The following is a 20,337-nucleotide window of genomic DNA, read 5'->3' on the forward strand; positions in this document are numbered from 1 at the left end:
AAGAAATTCTTACTTTGCAGATTTGTACATATACAATTTGCTTGCATTCTTTACAAGTTCACTGATTGTCATGAAACAGAAAATGCAGTCACAGCAATGCTCAGGTAGAGACCTGCTGTTCCATTTCACAGCATATGCCAGCAGTCCTGGAGCTGCTCATGGCATGTAGACCGAGCTGCTGTTTATGTTTGCTTTCTATTCTTGTAAATGCATCGGTAATACATGTAAAAGCTGTTGGCAGTTTGTCTGTAGGGGTGTGCATGTGTGTACTGATGAAGCCTGATTAAAATGCAATGAGCTTCTAATCTGTAATATAACGTGTATGCAAGATGCTGTTTCTATTTTACCCTATTATTCGACTTCAATATTATAATGTTTCTTCCATGAAATGAAATAGGGTTCATCTGGTTTTATGGGTTATTTCTGGTAATCTGAACCTCCGAAAATGGCCTTGGCTACCTCCTGGCTACTCCATTTATATAGCTCTGGAATTGCAACTTCTCATTATTTGAAAGGTTTACAGTGGGTTTAACTTTATACCCACTCTTCAGATTCTGCATGCTAGCTGAAACTTATATGTCAGAATTTGATTATTAAATCAAATAAGAATTTTTACTTTTTTCCAGCAAAAAGCAGTGAGAGTAAAAGTGATGAGCCAAACGAAACAAGAGCCATAAGTGGCTTGTTTGTCTTTGTCGTTCAAGATAGCAAACAGAGCTGTGGTTCTCAGCATATTTTTAGCTGAAATGCCTTTTGTGGATGTGAGTGTTCTCATATCTTTGGGATGTTGTGAAATATGGCTTTCTTCCAGAAGCATTGTTTTTGTGGAGGTTCTCCAAGTGCAGCCAAAAGCTCTATGCAAAGTTGACTGAGATGTAGGTGTATGTTTACAAATATGCGTTGCACAGATGTTATGCACACACAAGCACTCTCCTCACCCTTGTGTAGGACGGCATTGGCAGGTTTGTTTCCTGCAAGCGACTCTTTGCTGAGATGCTGGTGCGATTCTGCCAGACACTCCACCTCAGCGAAGCGTGCATTCAGGGCCATGGCTGGATGAGAGGGGTCTTGCGTCATGTTAAGGTATGCTGCCCGACGCAGCTGTTCCTCAATTACCAACGCCTGCTCTAAGAGCTAAAAGAACAAGAAAGAGAAAGACAGAAAAATAGGAGAAAGCATACAGCGAAACAGCATTGGGTAAAACTTTGAGCATTCTATTCAAGAGAGGAGAACAAGTGGCAAAGAGTTAAAAAAAAAAAATATATATATATATATATATATATATATATATATATATATATATATGGTCAATAATTCTGTTAAGATAAAAACAGCAAATTAGAAGGAGCTAAGACAGAATAACAATGTAATAAATGGGAATAAAAGGCAAAAATTTCCAAGGCAGGCAAGCATGAAAAAAAGAAAATGTTTAATTTATACGCATAAGGTTAGTTAGGGAAAAAAAAGAAAAGAAAAGTGGGATTGTAGCCAGGAAATATATGTGAACTTCCTGGATGAAGCTGACAGAGAAGAATTGAAATGGAACAAATTCTCTTTAAGTGAGATTTATAAGGAAACTTAAGCAGATAATAAGTACATTATGCAATAACTGCAAGGATAGCACTTGCCACTGCATTTTAAATTATACAAGGAAGAAAGAGACAGAGAGAACGGTCAAGCGCAAAGAAAGAATGAGGATGTAGAGAACGGGATATGAAACATGTAATGGAGAAAAACACCGGAAAAAAAAGAGAGCCTGCATTGCACAACAGTTTGTGTCAGCAGGTTGCGTGTGCCTGCCATCATGCTTTACAATAAGGAATTAATTCAACCCTGAAATAAATCAAAGGTCTTTACAGAATGACCACTGTTAGAGTAAATGTGGTTTAGAGTACTAGAGTAATTCTAGAGTAAGAAATGTCCTCATGAGCACAATAAGGAACGGGTGTGTAAGGAACAAGTGACTAATTAAAAGTTTTTATGCTGTGGTGGGCTTTGTGCTGGTTTGGTTTGGGTCCACATGTCACCTTAGAGGGAAGGGTCACTATAAATAAATAAGGAGTTATTCTGACTGATCACCTTTATCCTATGATTAAACTTCTTAATAGGAGTGGATGATAACGCCCAATCAGCAGGGCACGAGGGCTCACTGAAGGGTCGCTTGAGCATGGAAATGATGTAAATTATATGCTGATTTTTAAATGGAGTCATCTGAGGAACTAACAATTTCCTCTTTTGTTTTATTTTTAACATTTATTTCACACATTAATATAAAAAATATCGCTCTGACTATGAAGACGGCTCTTGTATGGAAATATTTTGAAATGTTAATGGGAGACACATTCAAAAAAACTACATTTCAATGAAGAGTGTACATGCTATTTTAGCCTTTTTCACTATCCTGGCATGCAGCATTAGTGTCAAAAGTCAAAGTCCCTCCCATGCCAGGACCTGGGCTTCCCAGGCAGTCTCATGTCCCAGTACTAACCAGGTACTTAGCGGTGCCGATCTCCATTTCCATAGTTCATGGCCTCTCACTTATTACATAGTTAGGGTTACAGTGGGGGGCCAGTCCTCTGGTAACCGCGAGAGTTTGACTCTCTACTCACATCTGTATTGCAGCGTGCCTCGCCAGATGGCAGTAGGTACCCTTTTGATAATGGTCTTTGGTATGGCCCGACCATGAGCAGGACTCGCAATCTCCCGGTTGAGAGGCGGACATGCTAACCACTAGGCCAGCTCGCAGTGCTGCATTAGTGTAGTTCACTAATAAAAATAGGCAAATTTCAATCTACTTCTACTAAACAACCTAGCATTTTGTGCCAAATCACATATATACATACTATTCTAGTCTGCTACTGAGTACTAACACTAACCGGTTTTCCTATTACAGCTCTCTCTCTCTCTCTCTCTCTCTCTCTGTCTATTTGGCATGTCACTACAGTGACGTGGCTGCTCTGACTTCCATCAGAGTTTATAGGGAACATTACAGTAGTGGTTTCCCATTGCCTTCTACTGGATTATTATAGAGGTTTTCTCCTCTCAACCATTCACACACATTCACACCTACGGGCAATTTAGAGTAGCCAGTTAACCTAACTGCATGTCTTTGGACTGTGGGGGAAACTGGAGCACCTGGAGGAAACCCACACAGACACGGGGCGAACATGCAAACTCCACACAGAAAGGCCCCCGTTGGCTGCTGGGCTCCTATTACAGTTAGTGTTTGAATTTTAAAAACCTCTCACGTAGCCTTCCAACCTACCAAAAGGTTTTTTTTTTTGCATACCAGTCTTCTGGATTTTCTACATTAGTTTGGGTACCCCTGTGCTGTGGCCTTATTGGGAGATTGTGGACTGACGTGTTAAGGCCAATTTATGCTGACAACCCAGTCCTCGCAGATAGCGTCGCAGACAGTGTCTGCGTAGCCCCCCCACCTTCGCAGACGCTCTGCGCGCACCTCCCAAAAATTGTGACCACCGCAGAAGCCTCGCAGACAGCGTCGCAGACAAGAGGGCTCTGATTGGTCCACTCTACATCCGCTGTACACGCACTTCCGCTTCCCTACTTTCCCGGTTTGTTTTGTTTTCACGACCGGCATTTTTAAAAACACGAGCGAAGATGGAGCAGCACGAAGAGCGGTTGATTGAGGAAGTACGTACATCTATACGACTCCAGTTCTAGTCATTATAAAAAAAAAAAGTTCTAGTCATTATAAGTAACCGGAGGATAAACACTCCACTAACCACACCCACCAACTACTCCTAGCGACTTCGCGCCCCCTTGCGTTGTGCCGGTGAATAACATCGCGCACGCCTATTACTCCCCGCTCAACGATAAATTACAACTGTCTGCGAAAAGCTATCTGTGAAAGCCTTGTCGCAAGAGCATGCAGATGCCTTTAAGCCTCGGTCACAACCGACCGTACATGCTCCTACGGCCGGTCTACGTGCAAAAAACGCAAGAAACGCACGGAGGGCGCGCGTGAAATGCACGGAGGGCGCGCGTGTGACGTGCTGATTTTCGAGCCGTAGACTGGCCGCAGAGGTTCTTTGTCATGTCAAACAAACTCTACGGGTGCTTACGTTTTTTTCAGGTTGCAAGACAAACTTATGGCCAACGTGCGTCTTTCTCCACGAACAAAAAAAAACGCAGCGATTTGGGAAACGCCAAAAATCGCACGGCCAAAAAATCGTACGTCCGGTTGTGACCTAGGCTTTAGATAGCACTCTCCACCACCTTTATCAGGGAATATCTTTTGGAAGAATATATTTGGGCCTAATGGTTAGAGAAGCAGCTCTGGGACCAAAAGGTTGCTGGTTCGATTCCCTGGACCAGCAAGAATGGCTGAAGTGCTCTTGAGTAAGGCACCTGACACCCAATTGCTCCCCAGGCTGCTCTGGGTGTGTTGTATGTTGCTCTGGGTAAGAGTGTCTGCTAAATGCCAGTAATGTAATGTAATGCTGTGCATCCCTCCAGTAGAGATCCAGAGACTTATATCTGTGCCAAGGTGCATTGAAGCTCTTCTGGCATAAGCCTTATGTTGTATGACCTTCCTTGAATTTGTCACTCTTCTATATGTGTGTGGTTATGAAGAGTCATGCTTACTCATCAAAATGTAAGCAAAATAATTTGCTGAACTCAAGTTTCAGTATATTGCAATGACCGACATAATGGGGGAAGCCATGGCCTAATGATTAGAGAAGCACCTTCGGGACCGAAAGGTCACCAGTTCAAGTCCCTGGACCAACAGGACTGGCTGAAGTGCCCCTGAGCAAGGCACCTAACCCCAGGCTGCTCTGAGTGTGTTGTACGTCGCTCTGGATAAGAGCATCTGCTAAATGCCTGTAATGTAATGTAATGTAATGTAATAATGGTGACTGGCAAATGTTTTTGAACACTAACAAAGTCTCATGTTCACCTTAAACCTCCTGGCCAGGAACTTGTTCTTCATCTCCAGGAAGTTGCCCTTGTTGGCCTGGGACTTGAACGGCTCATTGACAATGGCAAACTGGGGGTCGTTCTGAATGTCCTGCCATCTAGCGTAGCCATGACTGTTACAAGTCGAGGGTTAAGGCTTAAACTGGATTCTGACCCATGACATCCACACAGCTACATAATTTCAGCCTCCCACATGAAAAGAAATTACATTTAGCTAAACATTGGCTCTAAATGACACATGTAAATGTAGATGACTGATGACTAATGCACCGATTTTAAGGCTATAATGCAAGGATACAGTACGATGCCAGCCAGCAGCCAGAAGTCGTGCCGCCGATGCCAGATCTCATTCATCTTCCCAGATGAGATTGCTGCTCGCTCCTCATTCTGCCACAACGTGTGCAACTCTACAAAGAGTCAAATAGACGCAATGAGGAAAACACACACACACACACACACACACACACACACACACATACATATATATATATCCTCCTGGGAACCAAGAAAAAATGTCTCTCAATTTCTCTTTTGTTGTGATTTCCTTACTAGGAATTTCCCAGCAACCCTCCTAGTCACATGATATATCATTGGAAAGCCCATGATGTACTCTTTACAAGACACCAGGATTCAAGTGAATAGCTTGAAAGAGTAAGAGGATGTGCACGTAAAACAAATGCCAACTACAGAGGACACAAGTCTATGGGTTGGTTCTCAGGAGGTTATGCAATACGATACTGTCAGATGAGAAAAAAATATCCAAAGTGAACCACACAACTGCACATTACCACTGATTTTGATAAACTTTCCATCCTTACAAACCTGCCTGTGCTTATTTTGTCAGGATATGTGCAGCTCCACTCCAAGATATATTAACACTGAGCCAGTGTTTGTGTCAAATGTTTTACCAGCACTAGGGCACTGTGTATAAAAGCTCATGCTGGGCCCAGGTTCTCCAAATCATCTCAGTGTTAATCTTAACCAACAGAGAATGGACTCTTAACAGTGTGTGTGTGTGTGTGTGTGTGTGTGTGTGTGTGTGTGTGTGTGTGTGTGTGTGCTTAGATGCTTTGGGCAAAAGTCACAACAGAGTTGCACGTCTACAAAAATATTTACAGAATAAAGAATGGTCTTATCTGTGCAAGTCCTACTCGTGCACACAACAGTTTATCTAAGCAATCAAACCTGCCATACTTTTGTGTTAACAAGATTTGCACTGCTGAAGTAGATTTAAAATTGCGAGCCATGGATAACAAGCTTGTGCAGTAAGCTCATGTTTCTACCTGTAAATCCTCCATCTGCAATGTTGAACATGAACCGCGGACGCTCAGTTGGTTTGCCATTTCCCTTGGTCGTCTCCTCTTTCTGCCCTTTGACCTCTTTCCCAGCATCTTTTTCCATCTTGCTCTCATCTACAGTCAGAAAAGTGAATAGTAAGCAATAAAAATGACAGTTTTAATTAGGGAGGATAAAGATGATAATTATAAGAGACAGAACTCTTCAGCATTCACCATTCTTAACATCCTGCACTTGGCCTTCTGCTTTCTCCTTCTTTTCTGCTGATTCTGTAGCAACAGGTGTCTCCTCGCTCTTTTCTTTCTCTTCCATGACTTTTTCACCTGTTCCTCCCTTTTCACTCTTCTCCCCTTTCTCTGCTGCTGTAACAACATTTAGAATGACAACTAACTGTGGCATACAGCTTTGACATCCAATCAGATTCTTCTACCTAATGCATCTACAGTGAATATCACAGACAATTTCAACATGCTGGCCTGTACTGAAAACAGAAAAGAAAACTTGTTTACTTATTGGGGCAGATGTTAGGTTCCAATAAACATTTACGAAAGTTGTTGTTTTTTTTAAAGAATGAGTTCATAAATTTTCAAATGCATTTGGAAATTATACTTTAAAATATACAGTTGTGGTCAGAAGTTTACATACAGTGACATGAATGTCATCTTGGATATGAATGTCATGGCAATATTTGGGCTTTCAGTAATTTCTCTGAACTGTTCTTTTTCTGTGGCAGAATGATTGTACAGCATACATTGTACAGCATACACCTACAATTTGGTGCACAAGTTTTAATTTTCTTTGGGTTTTCTGAAATCAACACAGGGTCAAAATTATACATACTGGGTCAAAAATTTACACACACTCACTCAGAGGTGCTGAAACTTCCAAAATGTCTCTTATCTTGCCAGGGCCGAGGTCTCTTAACTTCCTGTTAGTGATCATGATTGACTACAGCTGGTAGCTTCTCTGTGCCTTCATAAAAAGGGTTTGTTTACAGCACTCATTGGATTGACCAAAACATAGTAAAATGGGAAAGTCCAAGGAGCTCAGTGCAGATCTGAGAAAGAAGATCGCAGATATACACAACTCCGGAATGTCTTTTGGAGCCATTTCTAAACAACTGCAAATTCCAAGATCAGTTCAAACAATTGTATCCAAGTTATTGTGAGGTGTAGTCACTTTGCCAAGCCACTTTGCTTCAAGAAAACCCAAACTGTCACCCTCAGCTGAAAGGAAATTGGCTTGGATAGTCAGGAACAACCTGGGAACCACCATGGCACAGCCCTGCCATGAACTGGAAGCTGATGGATCACTGTCTACAGTTCAGATCACCATGGACTAAGAGGCTGCTATTCAAGAAATAACCCCCTGCTCCAAAATTGACACCTTCAAGCTTAAATAAAGTTTGAAGCTAACCACACGGACAAAGAAAAAGCCTTCTGGAGGATAGCTGTATGGTCAGATGAGACAAAGACTGAGTTGTTTGGCCACAATGACCACCATGTACAGAGGGACACTGTACCAGCTGGTGGTGGTGGTAGGATCATCATGCTCTGGGGCTGTTTTGCTGCCAGTGGAACTGGTTCATTGCACAAAGTGGATGGAATCATGAAGAAGGAGAACTACCTCAGAATTCTTCAGCATAAACCATCAGAAATTTGAACATGACTTGGGACTGACAACAGGACAATGAACCCAAACACGCATCAGAGCTGCAGGCTAACATTAAGCTTAAAACAAGTCCTGACTTCAACTCTATTGAAAATATATGGACTGTGCTAATAAGTCGAGTCCATGCCAAGAAAAAAAACAAATTTAATTGAACTCTACCAATTCTACCATGAAGAGTCGTGAAATATCCAACCAGAATTCTGCCAGAACCTTGTTCATGGTAAACAAAAATGTTTGGTCAAGGTGAATCTTGCGAAGAGACATCTCATCTCATCTCATTATCTCTAGCCGCTTTATCCTGTTCTACAGGGTCGCAGGCAAGCTGGAGCCTATCCCAGCTGACTACGGGCGAGAGGCGGGGTACACCCTGGACAAGTCGCCAGGTCATCACAGGGCTGACACATAGACACAGACAACCATTCACACTCATGTTCACACCTACGGTCAATTTAGAGTCACCAGTTAACCTAACCTGCATGTCTTTGGACTGTGGGGGAAACCGGAGCACCCGGAGGAAACCCACGCGGACACGGGGAGAACATGCAAATTCCGCACAGAAAGACCCTCGCCGGCCACGGGGCTCGAACCCAGACCTTCTTGCTGTGAGGCGACAGTGCTAACCACTACACCACTGTGCCGCCCGCGAAGAGACATTTTACCCAAATATTAGGTGTGCTATATGTATATTTTTGACCCTGTATGTAAAATTTTGACCCTGTGTTGATTTCAGAAAACCCATAGAAAATTAAAACTTGTGCACCAAACTGTAGTGTTTTTTTTAATTAAAGATGTATGCTGTACAATCATTCTGCCACAGAAAAAGAACAGTTCAAAGAAATTACTGAAAGCCCAAATATTGCCATGACATTCATATCCAAGATGACATTCATGTCACTGTATGTAAACTTCTGACCACAACTGTATAGCCAGAGCAGCACAGTGATGTAGTGGTTAGCAATGTCGCCTTACAGCAAGAAGGTCCTGGGTTCAAGCCCAGTGGCCAACGGGGGCCTTTCACGGGGGTCTTTCTGTGTGGAGTTTGCATGTTCTCCGTGGTCTGTGTGGGTTTCCTCTGGGTGCTCTGGTTTCCCCCACAGTCCAAAGACATGCAGGTTAGGTTAACTGGTGGCTCTACATTGACCTTGAAATTTGTGGATGGTTGTTTGTCTCTATGTGTCAGCCCTGTGGTAGCCTGGCGGCTTGTTCAGGGTGTACCCCGCCTCTCGCCCATAGTCAGCTGGGATAGGCTCCAGCTTGCCTGCGACCCTGCACCCGATAAGCAGCTACAGATAATGGATGGATGGAATATATAACCATATACAGAGATTGAGAGTCAAGAGATTACAATTACTTTGTTACTGTACTTGCGTGTGTGTAATTTACTTGAGTTTATCTTTTGAATTTTAATTTCTACTCACCACATTTTAAACATTATATCACTACATTTCTTTAGAGTCATACATTTGTCAAGTCATAATTAGATTTTTTCACATCAGACAGCTTGAACAAAATTCTACAAATCTAAACATTAACCAGTGTGACAGTAAGAATGGCACCTAAGTGTCAGTTTATGTTGTGACGGCTAGCTATTAGCAAATAGTTTGTGTTGTTAGGATTATTATTGTGCAAGCCAATATTTGAGAGTTTAAAAGAGGAATAAAACTGTTGTTCTAAGAGTTTATACTTTTACCAGATAATTTATTAAGATGAATAATTGCATTTTTACTTGGGAAAGGAATCTGGGTATCTTTACCAGCCCTGGTGACAATACAATACACCTTTATTAATTCTCCCAAATGGGTTTTTCAGAATTAATTTACATGAAGCTTAATATTAAAATATAAATAAAGCAAACTACATCCTTAATTACAATAATAATATATAAAAATTATACAGTACTAGAATAAATAATGTAAAATAATAATATATGCATATATACAAAATTAAAATCAGCATCTTTTCAGTTCTTTTCAGTCTTGCTTGCCTCTTGAAGGAAGCGAGTGTTGTCGCGTTCCTTACTTCCAGTGATAATTCATTAAAAAAATTTACGGCTCTGAAGAAAAAGTTGCAGTGCGGCACTTCGGTACATTTAAGAGATCCTTGCGTCTGGTATTAGACCTATGAACGTCACTTGTTTTTAAGAACTACCATTATACTTTCATTGTACTTTTTTCTCAGTGCAGGCAAAGGTGTTACAATTCTTGTTCATATGTGACCGATATACCGTAAATTATGAAAAAAAATGCAGTATGGTTTTTATGAATGAACTTTGTCTACCTTGCGTCTCGTCTTTGACTGCAGAAAGTTCTGATGAAGATTCTTCCTTCATTTTTTCAATACAAGCCTCTTTCTTAGGGCTGTCCTCCTCTCCACCCTTCTCTTTCCCACACTTTGCCTTTGGTGAGGGGGGAACGGTGTCAAAAGTTTCTTTTGACTTGGAGTCTCCTGCACTTGCTCCTACGGACCCTTCAGATGGCTCAGGCTTTTCACTGGGTGCAGGATCTTTCTCAGTCTCCTTTAGAGTTGTTACCAGGGAGAGTGAGAGACAGAAAGAGAACAGCTCTCACTATGCTAAATTCTGCTAAATACGCATACATGCACAGACACACAAAACCATATATGCAACTGGCCCTTCACCCCTATACTTACTCACACACCCACACTTTTACCTCTTTAGATTCTGTACTGTCTGGGTTTTCTCCTTCTTTCTCCTCTCTCCCCTTCTCCTTCTCTGCATCAGTCAGGCTCTCTCCGTCTTCTCGCTCGCCCTCCTTTCCAATCTTTTCTGGTTTCTCAGGTGGAGAGGGTGTGGCTACAAAGGCACGAACCAAAATCTCGTCATGTGTTTTCAAGTGTCTGATTTTGGTGCATATTCATCATGTTTATATGCAGGCCATGTTTTCAGTGGGTTGATGTATCAGTTACTAAAGCTGCATAAAATATTATCTGTTAGGCAGGGAGCTCACGGACCAGCAGCAGTACCAGCAGAAGCAGCAAATTTTCTATGGTTTGCTATGGTTCAATAGCTGAACGTTTGACACCACTACAGTAGCTTTACGTTAGTGACGTAGGAGCAGAGCGTTGGTTTAATTTGAACTTGACTCAACTTTGAGTGTAACGCAACGCTCATCAATGTCAGTTTACTGTCTCCTAGAAACATTTCAGGCATTTTGACCAATCAAAGCGGTAAGATTCTGATAGAGGTGAGATGTCTGAAATGACAAGAGTTTTTCGTGAAAGCAGTGTCTCCTGCACCCAAACTGAATGAGTTTCTCTCTCTCTCTCTTATTTTCCTCTCCCTCCAGTTCCAAAGCTACTAAGAGCAAAACTCCATTACTGGTATCCATTTTCCAAGTGTTTTTTTTTGTTGTTGTTGTTGTAGTAGTACAGAATGTTCATGCTTCACAGCACTCAGGAACAAGATAGAACTTTGAGACATAGAATTATTATGGTCTGAGGGTTGCATTACACTCTGCCGCTGCATTATTTCAATGTGATCCCTGCATTAATCACTATCAGAATATTGGCCTTTATAATAATGGCAAAAGTTTACAGGCTATCCAGCTCTCCAAACTGAAAGAGCAAAAACAAAACAAAACAAAACAAGCTTCCTGTCATCAGTTGAAATGCAACCATACACCATCAGCAAGAACAGTCTGCACCAATCCTTGGCTAAAAAAAAGTGAGGATGAAGAAGCGGTCGCAAATTAATAGCATACAGGTCAGGGCTGGATTTGCTCATTACAGTTTCACTCTACCCTCTTGTGGACAAACACTGCAACTGTACCTTCATGTTTAGGTGTAACTGAGAGTATATCTACTGATTAAGAATTTCCATGTGAATCTCTCATGACTGTGGATATGCTTGATGGTATGCTGTATTTGTCTACGAACACTAGACATGGACATGTTTATGTTTGTGTGTGTGTGTGTGTGTGTGTGTGTACCTGGCTTTGAGGTGCAGGGTGTATTGTTGCAGCTCTGTTCTGGAGTAGGTGTAGCTGTTTTAATGGCAGGTGAGGAAGCTCTTGAGGATTTCTTCGAGTCCCCAGTGACTTCAGGCTTCAGCTCAGGCATACTCCATTTTCCATTAATGTGTTCAAATTCCTGAACCTGCACACCAGCACAGGAAGCACCTCTGTCTTTAACATTTCTGGAAATTCCATTATTTGTCTAGACATCTCAGCTCTTTTACTGCTTTGTTTTTCACATGCTTCTTTTTTTTAATACAATAGAAGCATAGAAACAAATAAAAAAGATTTCGACTATCGTTAATCATAAGTGTAGCGCTGCACAGCAACTGATAATCACAACCGTTTGCTTAATATTTAAAAAAATCAGATCAAATCATGCCACTGGAATTCTATTCGAACTTCAAATAGGCGAACACAGCCTTCCTTATATCATTATACAGTAATACAATGAATTCTCATAATATGCGTACAATCATACTATTCAGCCTAAATTCGCATAGCAGACCTTTTTTTTCACCAGGCTCATGACTCCGATGCGGGTCAACACAGGTTGCCTGCACAGACCTTCCCTTGGCACACCATCGGCAAACGTCTCTGAACCATCAGCTACCGGCTCACACAAGTGCCTCATGAAGAGAGAAACATATGCCCTGCAGAGAGAGGGAGACAGCGCGAGGGAGCACGCACACAGAAATGAGCAATTTCTCATGTATGCACTATTCATCTTCCAGTCATTTCTTTGTGTTTCCGTTCAGTTTGCTCAAATCTCTGCTCATCGATGTTTCTTACTTGAACTCTTTCTCGCTTTTGCCACGCAGGTCTCGTACCAGCCACTGGCAAGAGAAAGCATCTTGAGAAGGCATACCCCATCTCATCACCGCATTCAGGAAGGCTTTCCTCTGACGCGTGTTAAAGCCCAATACCTGTAACACACACAGACATACACACACATGCACATTAAATACAATTTGCAAAACAAATGGTTCGGCAGCTTCTCAGTGTGTTTTTATTCATTACCTAAATTAATGTAAAACGACTAATGAGTAAAAGTCTCACTACAGGGCTGGAATGTATACAGTGCCTTGAAAAAGTATTCATACCCCTTGAACTTTTTCACATTTTTCCACCTTACAACCACGAACTTAAAAGTTTTTTATTGAGATGTTATGTGATAGACCAACACAGAGTAGCACATAATTGTGAAGTGAAACGAAAATGATAAATGGTCTTCAAAATTTTAAACAAATAAAAATCTGAAAAATGTGATGTGCATTAGTATTCAGCCCCCCTGCGTCAATACTTTGTAGAGCCACCTTTTGCTGCAATTACAGCTGCAAGTCTTTTGTGGTATGTCTCTACCAGCTTTGCACATCTAGACACTGAAATTTTTGCCCATTCTTCTTTGCAAAATAGCTCAAGCTCAGCCAGATTGGATGGAGAGCGTCTGTGAACAGCAATTTTCAAGTCTTGCCACAGATGCTCAATGGGATTTAGGTCTGGACTTTGACTGGCCATTCTAACACATGGATATTCTTTGATCTAAACCATTCCATTGTAGCTCTGGCTGTATGTTTAGGGTCATTGTCTTGCTGGAAGGTGAATCTCCTTCCCAGTCTCAAGTCTTTTGCAGCCTCCAACAGATTTTCTTCCAGGATTGCCCTGTATTTAGCCCCATCCATCTTCCCATCAACTCTGACCAGCTTCCCTGTCCCTGCTGAAGAAAAGCATCCCCATAGCATGATGCTGCCACCACCATGTTTCACAGTGGGGATGGTGTGTGCAGGGTGATGAGCAGTGTTAGTTTTCCGCCACACGTAGCGCTTTGCATTTAGGCCAAAAAGTTCAGCTTTGGTCTCATCTGACCAAAGTACCTTCTTCCACATGTTTGCTGTGTCCCCTACATGGCTTCTGGCAAACTGCAAACGGGACTTCTTATGCCTGTCTTTCAACAATGGCTTTCTTCTTGCCACTCTTCCAAAAAGGCCAGATTTGTGGAGTGTACGACTTATAGCTGTCCTATGCACAGATTCTCCCACCTGAGCTGTGGATTTCTGCAGCTCCTCCAGAGTGATCATGGGCCTCTTGGCTGCTTCTCTGACCAGTGCTCTCCTTGCTCGCTCTGTCAGTTTAGGTGGACGGCCATGTCTTGGTAGGTTTGCAGTTGTGCCATACTTTTTCCATTTTTGAATGATGGATTGAACAGTGCTTCTTGAGATGTTCAGAGCTTGGGATATTTTTTTTATAACCTAACCCTGCTTTAAACTTCTCCAGAACTTTACCCCTGACCTGTCTGGTGAGTTCTTTGGTCTTCATGATGCTGTTTGTTCTTCAGTGTTCTCTAGTTCAAGTTCAAGTTCAGGTTTATTATAAAGCCCTTTAAAAACAACAACAGTTGACCAAAGTGCTGTACAGTCCATCTAAGATAAAAGTAATTAAATAGATAAATAAATAAATAAGAATGAAGTGAATATACATAAAAATCATATATAAGACCTAAAAGCAGATAAAGGACAGAGACATAAGATCACACATAGACCCTAAAAGCAAATCATGGACAACAGACATGGATCTTCACTATACCAAGTCACATAACATCACACCACTCATAGAGAGTCAAACGCCAGGGAGAAAAAGTGTGTTTTCAGGCGGGACTTGAAGATGGGCACTGAGGGGGCAAGCCTTACATGCAGTGGGAGTTCATTCCATAGTTTGGGGCCTATAACTGCAAAAGCACAATCCCCCCTACTCTTTAGTCTAGAGGGTGGGACAGTTAGCAGTAGTTGGTCAGAGGACCTCAGTGATCTCAAGGGTATATGATGATGAAGGAGGTCTGCTATGTAGGATGGGGCTAAATGTTTCAGAGACTTAAAAACAAACAACAGAATTTTAAAATGTATCCTGAAACGCACAGGGAGCCAATGGAGAGCCTTCAGAACAGGTGTGATGTGCTCACGCTTGCGTGTTCTGGTCAGGAACCGTGCCGCAGCGTTCTGAACTAGTTGGAGCCTTGACAAGGAAGAGCAGCTAAGACCAGCATACAAAGCATTACAGTAATCAAGGCGGGACGTAATAAAAGCATGTATAGCAGTCTCCAGATTACTAGGAGATAGAAAAGGTTTGACCTTTGATAGGAGTCTTAAATGGAAGAAACTACCGTAAATCCTCTAATACTGGCCTGTATTCCATTACTGGCCGGGACTCTAATATTGGCCGGTCTCGCTGTCGGAGGAGGTAAATAATGGCCGGACTCTAATACAGGCCGGGGCTATAACCAACGATGTTTCTGAGATCGTAGTGGCCTTACACAATCGTTCCGATCTGAAAGACAATTGTGATCAGTGGCGCCGCCAGGCGTATGGCCGTACGCACTAGGCGTACCTTGGGGAGAGAGATATTTTTTTTAATTATAATTGTTACCTGAATGCTTTGGCAATGCAACATAATTTGAGAGAGAGAGAGACGTGTGCGTGCCGGCGCATTTGTGTGCTTCAGGAGTGGGCGGGGTGTGCGTGACCAAGAAAGCTCATTGGTCAATGCAGATATACTTTTCTTGCACCACTGAGATTCTCTCCAGTTTTGAGAAACGGAGACAGAGAATCGTCAGCAGTCAGAGCTTGTGCGAGAATTTATTGAGAAGCGAGTCAAAAATGAGTAAACGAACCCTGAAACAAACGAGCTTGTTTCAGACTTTTACGAAAAAGTCCAAAAGCAGTGATCCAGGGGTGTCATCTGCTTGCCAGTCCTCTCCAGTATCAGCTAGTAACACGGCACCGGCAGCTTCCACTCCTCCGCAACCGAGCAGCAGTACGCTGCAGCTGGATGCGAGCTCAGTTCCTTTGAGGGAATTGCCTTCATCTACCTCTGAGTTTGAAACTAGCCATACATCCAGTGAATTTCATATAAGAACACCTACATCTCCCCATGTCCCTTACGATCAGAAATAGATGGTTGCTCCACCTTGCTGACAAATGAGCCATCAGATAGCTTTACTAATGAGCCACGAGTCAGCCCGCTATCACTGACATCAGATTTATCAGACATAGGGAAACTTCAACCAGATGCCTTAAAATGTGCACCGGACTCTGTAAAGCTCAATGTCCTACAGAACCGCTTCAAACCAGACAGAGGGTGGGTGGCTCCTTCTACTCTGATTTTCGGTAAACTCAGAAAAATACCCGAGGAGTTTTTCAACGAGTCTCTGTACCCCACGTTGCGCTACAGTGTGTGTCAGAGTCGTGCGTGCGGTAGTGCTGAGCAAGTTCACTAGATTCTAATCGAGGCTATAAAGAGTTTATTGTTTATTGTTTATTGTCGTGTGTAGTTCACATATGTTGTTCAAATATCAGCCTGTGTTCATGGAAGGCTATTGTTCAATTTCAAGTTAAAGTTCTATCGTTGTTTTGTGTATAAGCCTATAGATCGACTCTTCATAGAAACTGCAGCACGCAAGCGTTTTTTTTTTTTGGGGGGGGGGGGGATTACACCGCTAGTCCGTACCTTACAGTTCAACCCTGCAGGCGCCCCTGATTGTGATTACCGGTAGGTCTGGTGGTAACCAGGCAACCAAGCATCAACCTATTTTATAGGTTCAAATAGACACAAAATCTCGTTTTTATTCATTCCACTGGTAGTCTGTTTTGCTCAAATAGAAATAGAGGCCTGCCTCTAATTCTGGCCTCCTTCCAATAATGGCCTGGACCAAGATGCACTTGAGTGAAATAAAGGCCCCGGCCTATATTAGAGGATTTACGGTAGATTTGACAACAGTATTTATTTGTTTCTCCATTTTGAAGTCTGAGTCAAAAATTACACCTAGATTTCTTACTGAATCTTTGACAAAAAGACTCAGAGGGCCAAGGTCCAAGTTATTTTTGCAGGCCTTGCTGGGTTTGCAGAGTAAAACCTCAGTTTTGTTTTCATTTAAACTTAAAAAATTCAAGGACATCCAGGCTTTAATGTCCTCAAGACAATCAATGAGCTTAGAAACTGACTGGGAGTTAGTGGGCTTCAGTGGCATATAAATCTGGGTATCGTCAGCATAACAATGAAAGGAGATGTTATATTTCTTTAAAATGGAGTTCTCTAACAAACCACTGAGGCCTTCACAGAACAAGTGTATTTATGCTGAGAGTAAATTACACACAGTAGGACTCTATTAACTAATTAGATGACTTCTGAAGGCAATTGATTGCACTGGATTGTATTTAGAGGCATCAGAGGGCAGGAGGCTGAATACTAATGCACACCACATTTTTCACATTTGTATTTGTTTAAAATTTTGAAGACCATTTATCATTCTTGTTTCACTTCACAATTATGTGCTACTCTGTGTTGGTCTATCACATAAAATCTCAATAAAAAACTTTTAAGTTCATGGTTGTAAGGTGGAAAAATGTGAAAAAGTTCAAGGGGTATGAATACTTTTTCAAGGCACTGTAAAGCTTCTGACAGTTACTCTTAAAAATAGTTTCAGAAGTCTACTGAAAACCAAATTCTTAGTTAAAAGCTGGAAGTAAAAACGTGCTATAAAAGTTCTCAGGGGAAATCTTCTCAGAGGCCTTAATCCTAAGAGGAAATCTTAAGAGTGAATTACAACAGATGCATCACTGTAAATCGATCAACCACACTCCATTTCCATAGTAAGAAGGAAGGAAGGAAGCCGAGAAGCCTTTATTTGTCACACGTACACTCAAGCAGACTTAAGCACATAGTGAAATTTAACCTCTGCATTTAACCCTTCTGAAGCAGTGAACACACACACAAGTGAGCAATGAGCACGCACACATACCCAGAGCAGTGGGCAACTATGCTACAGCACCCAGGGAGCAGTTGGGGGTTAGGTGCCCTTGCTCAAGGGCACTTCAGCCCAACCTCAGGTCATGGCTGCTCCATGTTAACCTAACTGCGTGTCTTTGGACTGTGGGGGAAACCAGAGCACCCGGAGGAAACCCACGCAGAGAAGCAGCTTTGGGTCCAAAAGGTCACTGGTTCAATTCCCTGGACCAGCAGGAATGGCTGAAGTGCCCTTGAGCAAGGCACCTAATACCCAACTGCTCCCCAGGCTGCTCTGAGTATGTTGTATGTCGCTCTGGATAACAGCGTCTGCTAAATGCCTGTAATGTAATGTAATATCAGTGTTGAATTCTATTTAATCTAACAGAAAAATGTTTTCCTTATTGTCGGGAATCATGAGTGGGAATCAAAATGATGTTACAGCCGTCTGTGGCCGAAAGTCCATCCATCCATCCATCCATCCATTATCTGTAGCCGCTTATCCTGTTCTACAGAGTCGCAGGCAAGCTGGAGCCTATCCCAGCTGACTATGGGTGAGAGGCGGGGTACACCCTGGACAAGTCGCCAGGTTATCGCAGGGCTGACACATAGACACAGACAACCATTCACACTCACATTCACACCTACGGTCAATTTAGAGTCACCAGTTAACCTAACCTGCATGTCTTTGGACTGTGGGGGAAACCGGAGCACCCGGAGGAAACCCACGCAGACACGGGGAGAACATGCAAACGCCACACAGAAAGGCCCTCATCGGCCGCTGGGCTCGAACCCAGAACCTTCTTGCTGTGAGGCGACAGTGCTAACCACTACACCACCGTGCTGCCTGGCAGGCCAAAAATCCATCCATCCATCCATTATCTGTAGCCGCTTATCCTGTTCTACAGGGTCGCAGGCAAGCTGGAGCCTATCCCAGCTGACTATGAGTGAGAGGCGGGGTACACCCTGGACAAGTCGCCAGGTCATCGCAGGGCCGACACAGACACAAACAACCATTCACACTCACATTCACAAATTTCAAGGTCAATTTAGAGCGAGAACATGCAAACTCCACACAGAGCAGGGAGAACATGCAAACTCCACAAAGAAAGGCCCTCATCGGCCGCTAGGCTCGAACCCAGAACCTTCTTGCTGCGAGGCAACAGTGCTAACCACTACACCACCACGCTGCCTGGCCGAAAGTCAAGAGAGCAAAATTTGCTGTGCTCTCGGGATGAAAAGAATGGCATACTTTCTCTCTTCTGCAAATCACAGCCAATCAAGGATGTCTGTGAGCTCATGTATGTGGAAGAGGGTAGATAGCAAGTATGGTACACTGCCCTGGGATGCAGCATGAGCAGCAGTTTGAAAAGATGTGGATGGCTGGTTTCATGTGTCTCAGAGGAAGCATGTGTTAGCTGGTAGGTGTCATACAGTTAGGTCCATATATATTTGGACACTGACACAAATTTTGTTTTTTTACCTGTTTACTGAAACATATTCAAGTTATAGTTATGTAATGGACATGGACATAAATTCCAGTCTTTCAGCTTTCATTTGAGGGTATCCACATTAAAATTGGATGAAGGGTTTAGGAGTTTCAGCTCCTTAACATGTGCCACCCTGTTTTTAAAGGGACCAAAAGTAATTGGACAATTGACTCAAAAGCTATTTCATGGGCAGGTGTGGGCAATTCCTTCGTTATGTCATTCTCAATTAAGCAGATAAAAGGCCTGGAGTTGATTTGAGGTGTGGTGCTTGCATTTGGAAGATTTTGCTGTGAAGAAAACATGCGGTCAAAGGAGCTCTCCATGCAGGTGAAACAAGCCATCCTTAAGCTGCGAAAACAGAAAAAAAACCATCCGAGAAATTGCTACAATATTAGGAGTGGCAAAATCTACAGTTTGGTACATCCTGAGAAAGAAAGAAAGCACTGGTGAACTCATCAATGCAAAAAGACCTGGACGCCCACAGAAGACAACAGTGGTGGATGATCGCAGAATAATTTCCATGGTGAAGAGAAACCCCTTCACAACAGCCAACCAAGTGAACAACGCTCTCCAGGAGGTAGGCATATCAATATCCAAATCTACCATAAAGAGAAGACTGCATGAAAGTAAATACAGAGGGTTCACTGCACGGTGCAAGCCACTCATAAGCCTCAAGAATAAAAAGGCTAGATTGGACTTTGCTAAAAAACATCTAAAAAAGCCAGCACAGTTCTGGAAGAACATTCTTTGGACAGATGAAACCAAGATCAACCTCAACCAGAATGATGGAAAGAGCATACCACATCATCTGTAAAACATGGCAGAGGCAGTGTGATGGCTTGGGCATGCATGGCTGCCAGTGGCACTGGGTCACTAGTGTTTATTGATGATGTGACACAGGACAGAAGCAGCCGGATGAATTCTGAGGTATTCAGAGACATACTGTGTACTCAAATCCAGCCAAATGCAGCCAAACTGATTGGTCGGCGTTTCATAATACAGTTGGACAAGGACCCAAAACAAAAAGCCAAAGTAACCCAGGAGTTTATTAAAGCAAAGAAGTGGAATATTCTTGAATGGCCAAGACAGTCACCTGATCTCAACCCAATTGAGCATGCATTTCACTTGTTAAACACTAAACTTCAGACAGAAAGGCCCACAAACAAACAGCAACTGAAAACCGCTGCAGTAAA

General features: G+C 42.6%; 1 protein-coding gene across 5 annotated transcripts in view; it reads right to left on the reverse strand.

Annotated features, from left to right (window-relative positions):
- Positions 1-20,337, reverse strand: part of chd3 (chromodomain helicase DNA binding protein 3) — an 88,789-nt gene that overhangs the window by 27,038 nt on the left and 41,414 nt on the right. For 3 of the 5 annotated variants that reach the window (XM_060942223.1, XM_060940820.1, XM_060943558.1), the window contains exons 28-37: positions 12,672-12,805; positions 12,388-12,532; positions 11,856-12,021; positions 10,578-10,720; positions 10,186-10,423; positions 6,453-6,599; positions 6,225-6,353; positions 5,240-5,348; positions 4,922-5,054; positions 939-1,134 (exon numbers count right to left, since the gene is read on the reverse strand). In XM_060942223.1, the coding sequence (XP_060798206.1) occupies positions 939-1,134; positions 4,922-5,054; positions 5,240-5,348; positions 6,225-6,353; positions 6,453-6,599; positions 10,186-10,423; positions 10,578-10,720; positions 11,856-12,021; positions 12,388-12,532; positions 12,672-12,805 (1,540 nt within the window). The remainder of the gene's footprint in view (positions 1-938; positions 1,135-4,921; positions 5,055-5,239; positions 5,349-6,224; positions 6,354-6,452; positions 6,600-10,185; positions 10,424-10,577; positions 10,721-11,855; positions 12,022-12,387; positions 12,533-12,671; positions 12,806-20,337) is intronic. The other 2 variants (XM_060941615.1, XM_060942897.1) reach the window with 2 other exon arrangements.

The sequence above is a fragment of the Neoarius graeffei genome, chromosome 1 (assembly GCF_027579695.1).
Source record: "Neoarius graeffei isolate fNeoGra1 chromosome 1, fNeoGra1.pri, whole genome shotgun sequence".
In the NCBI taxonomy this organism is placed as follows: domain Eukaryota; kingdom Metazoa; phylum Chordata; class Actinopteri; order Siluriformes; family Ariidae; genus Neoarius; species Neoarius graeffei.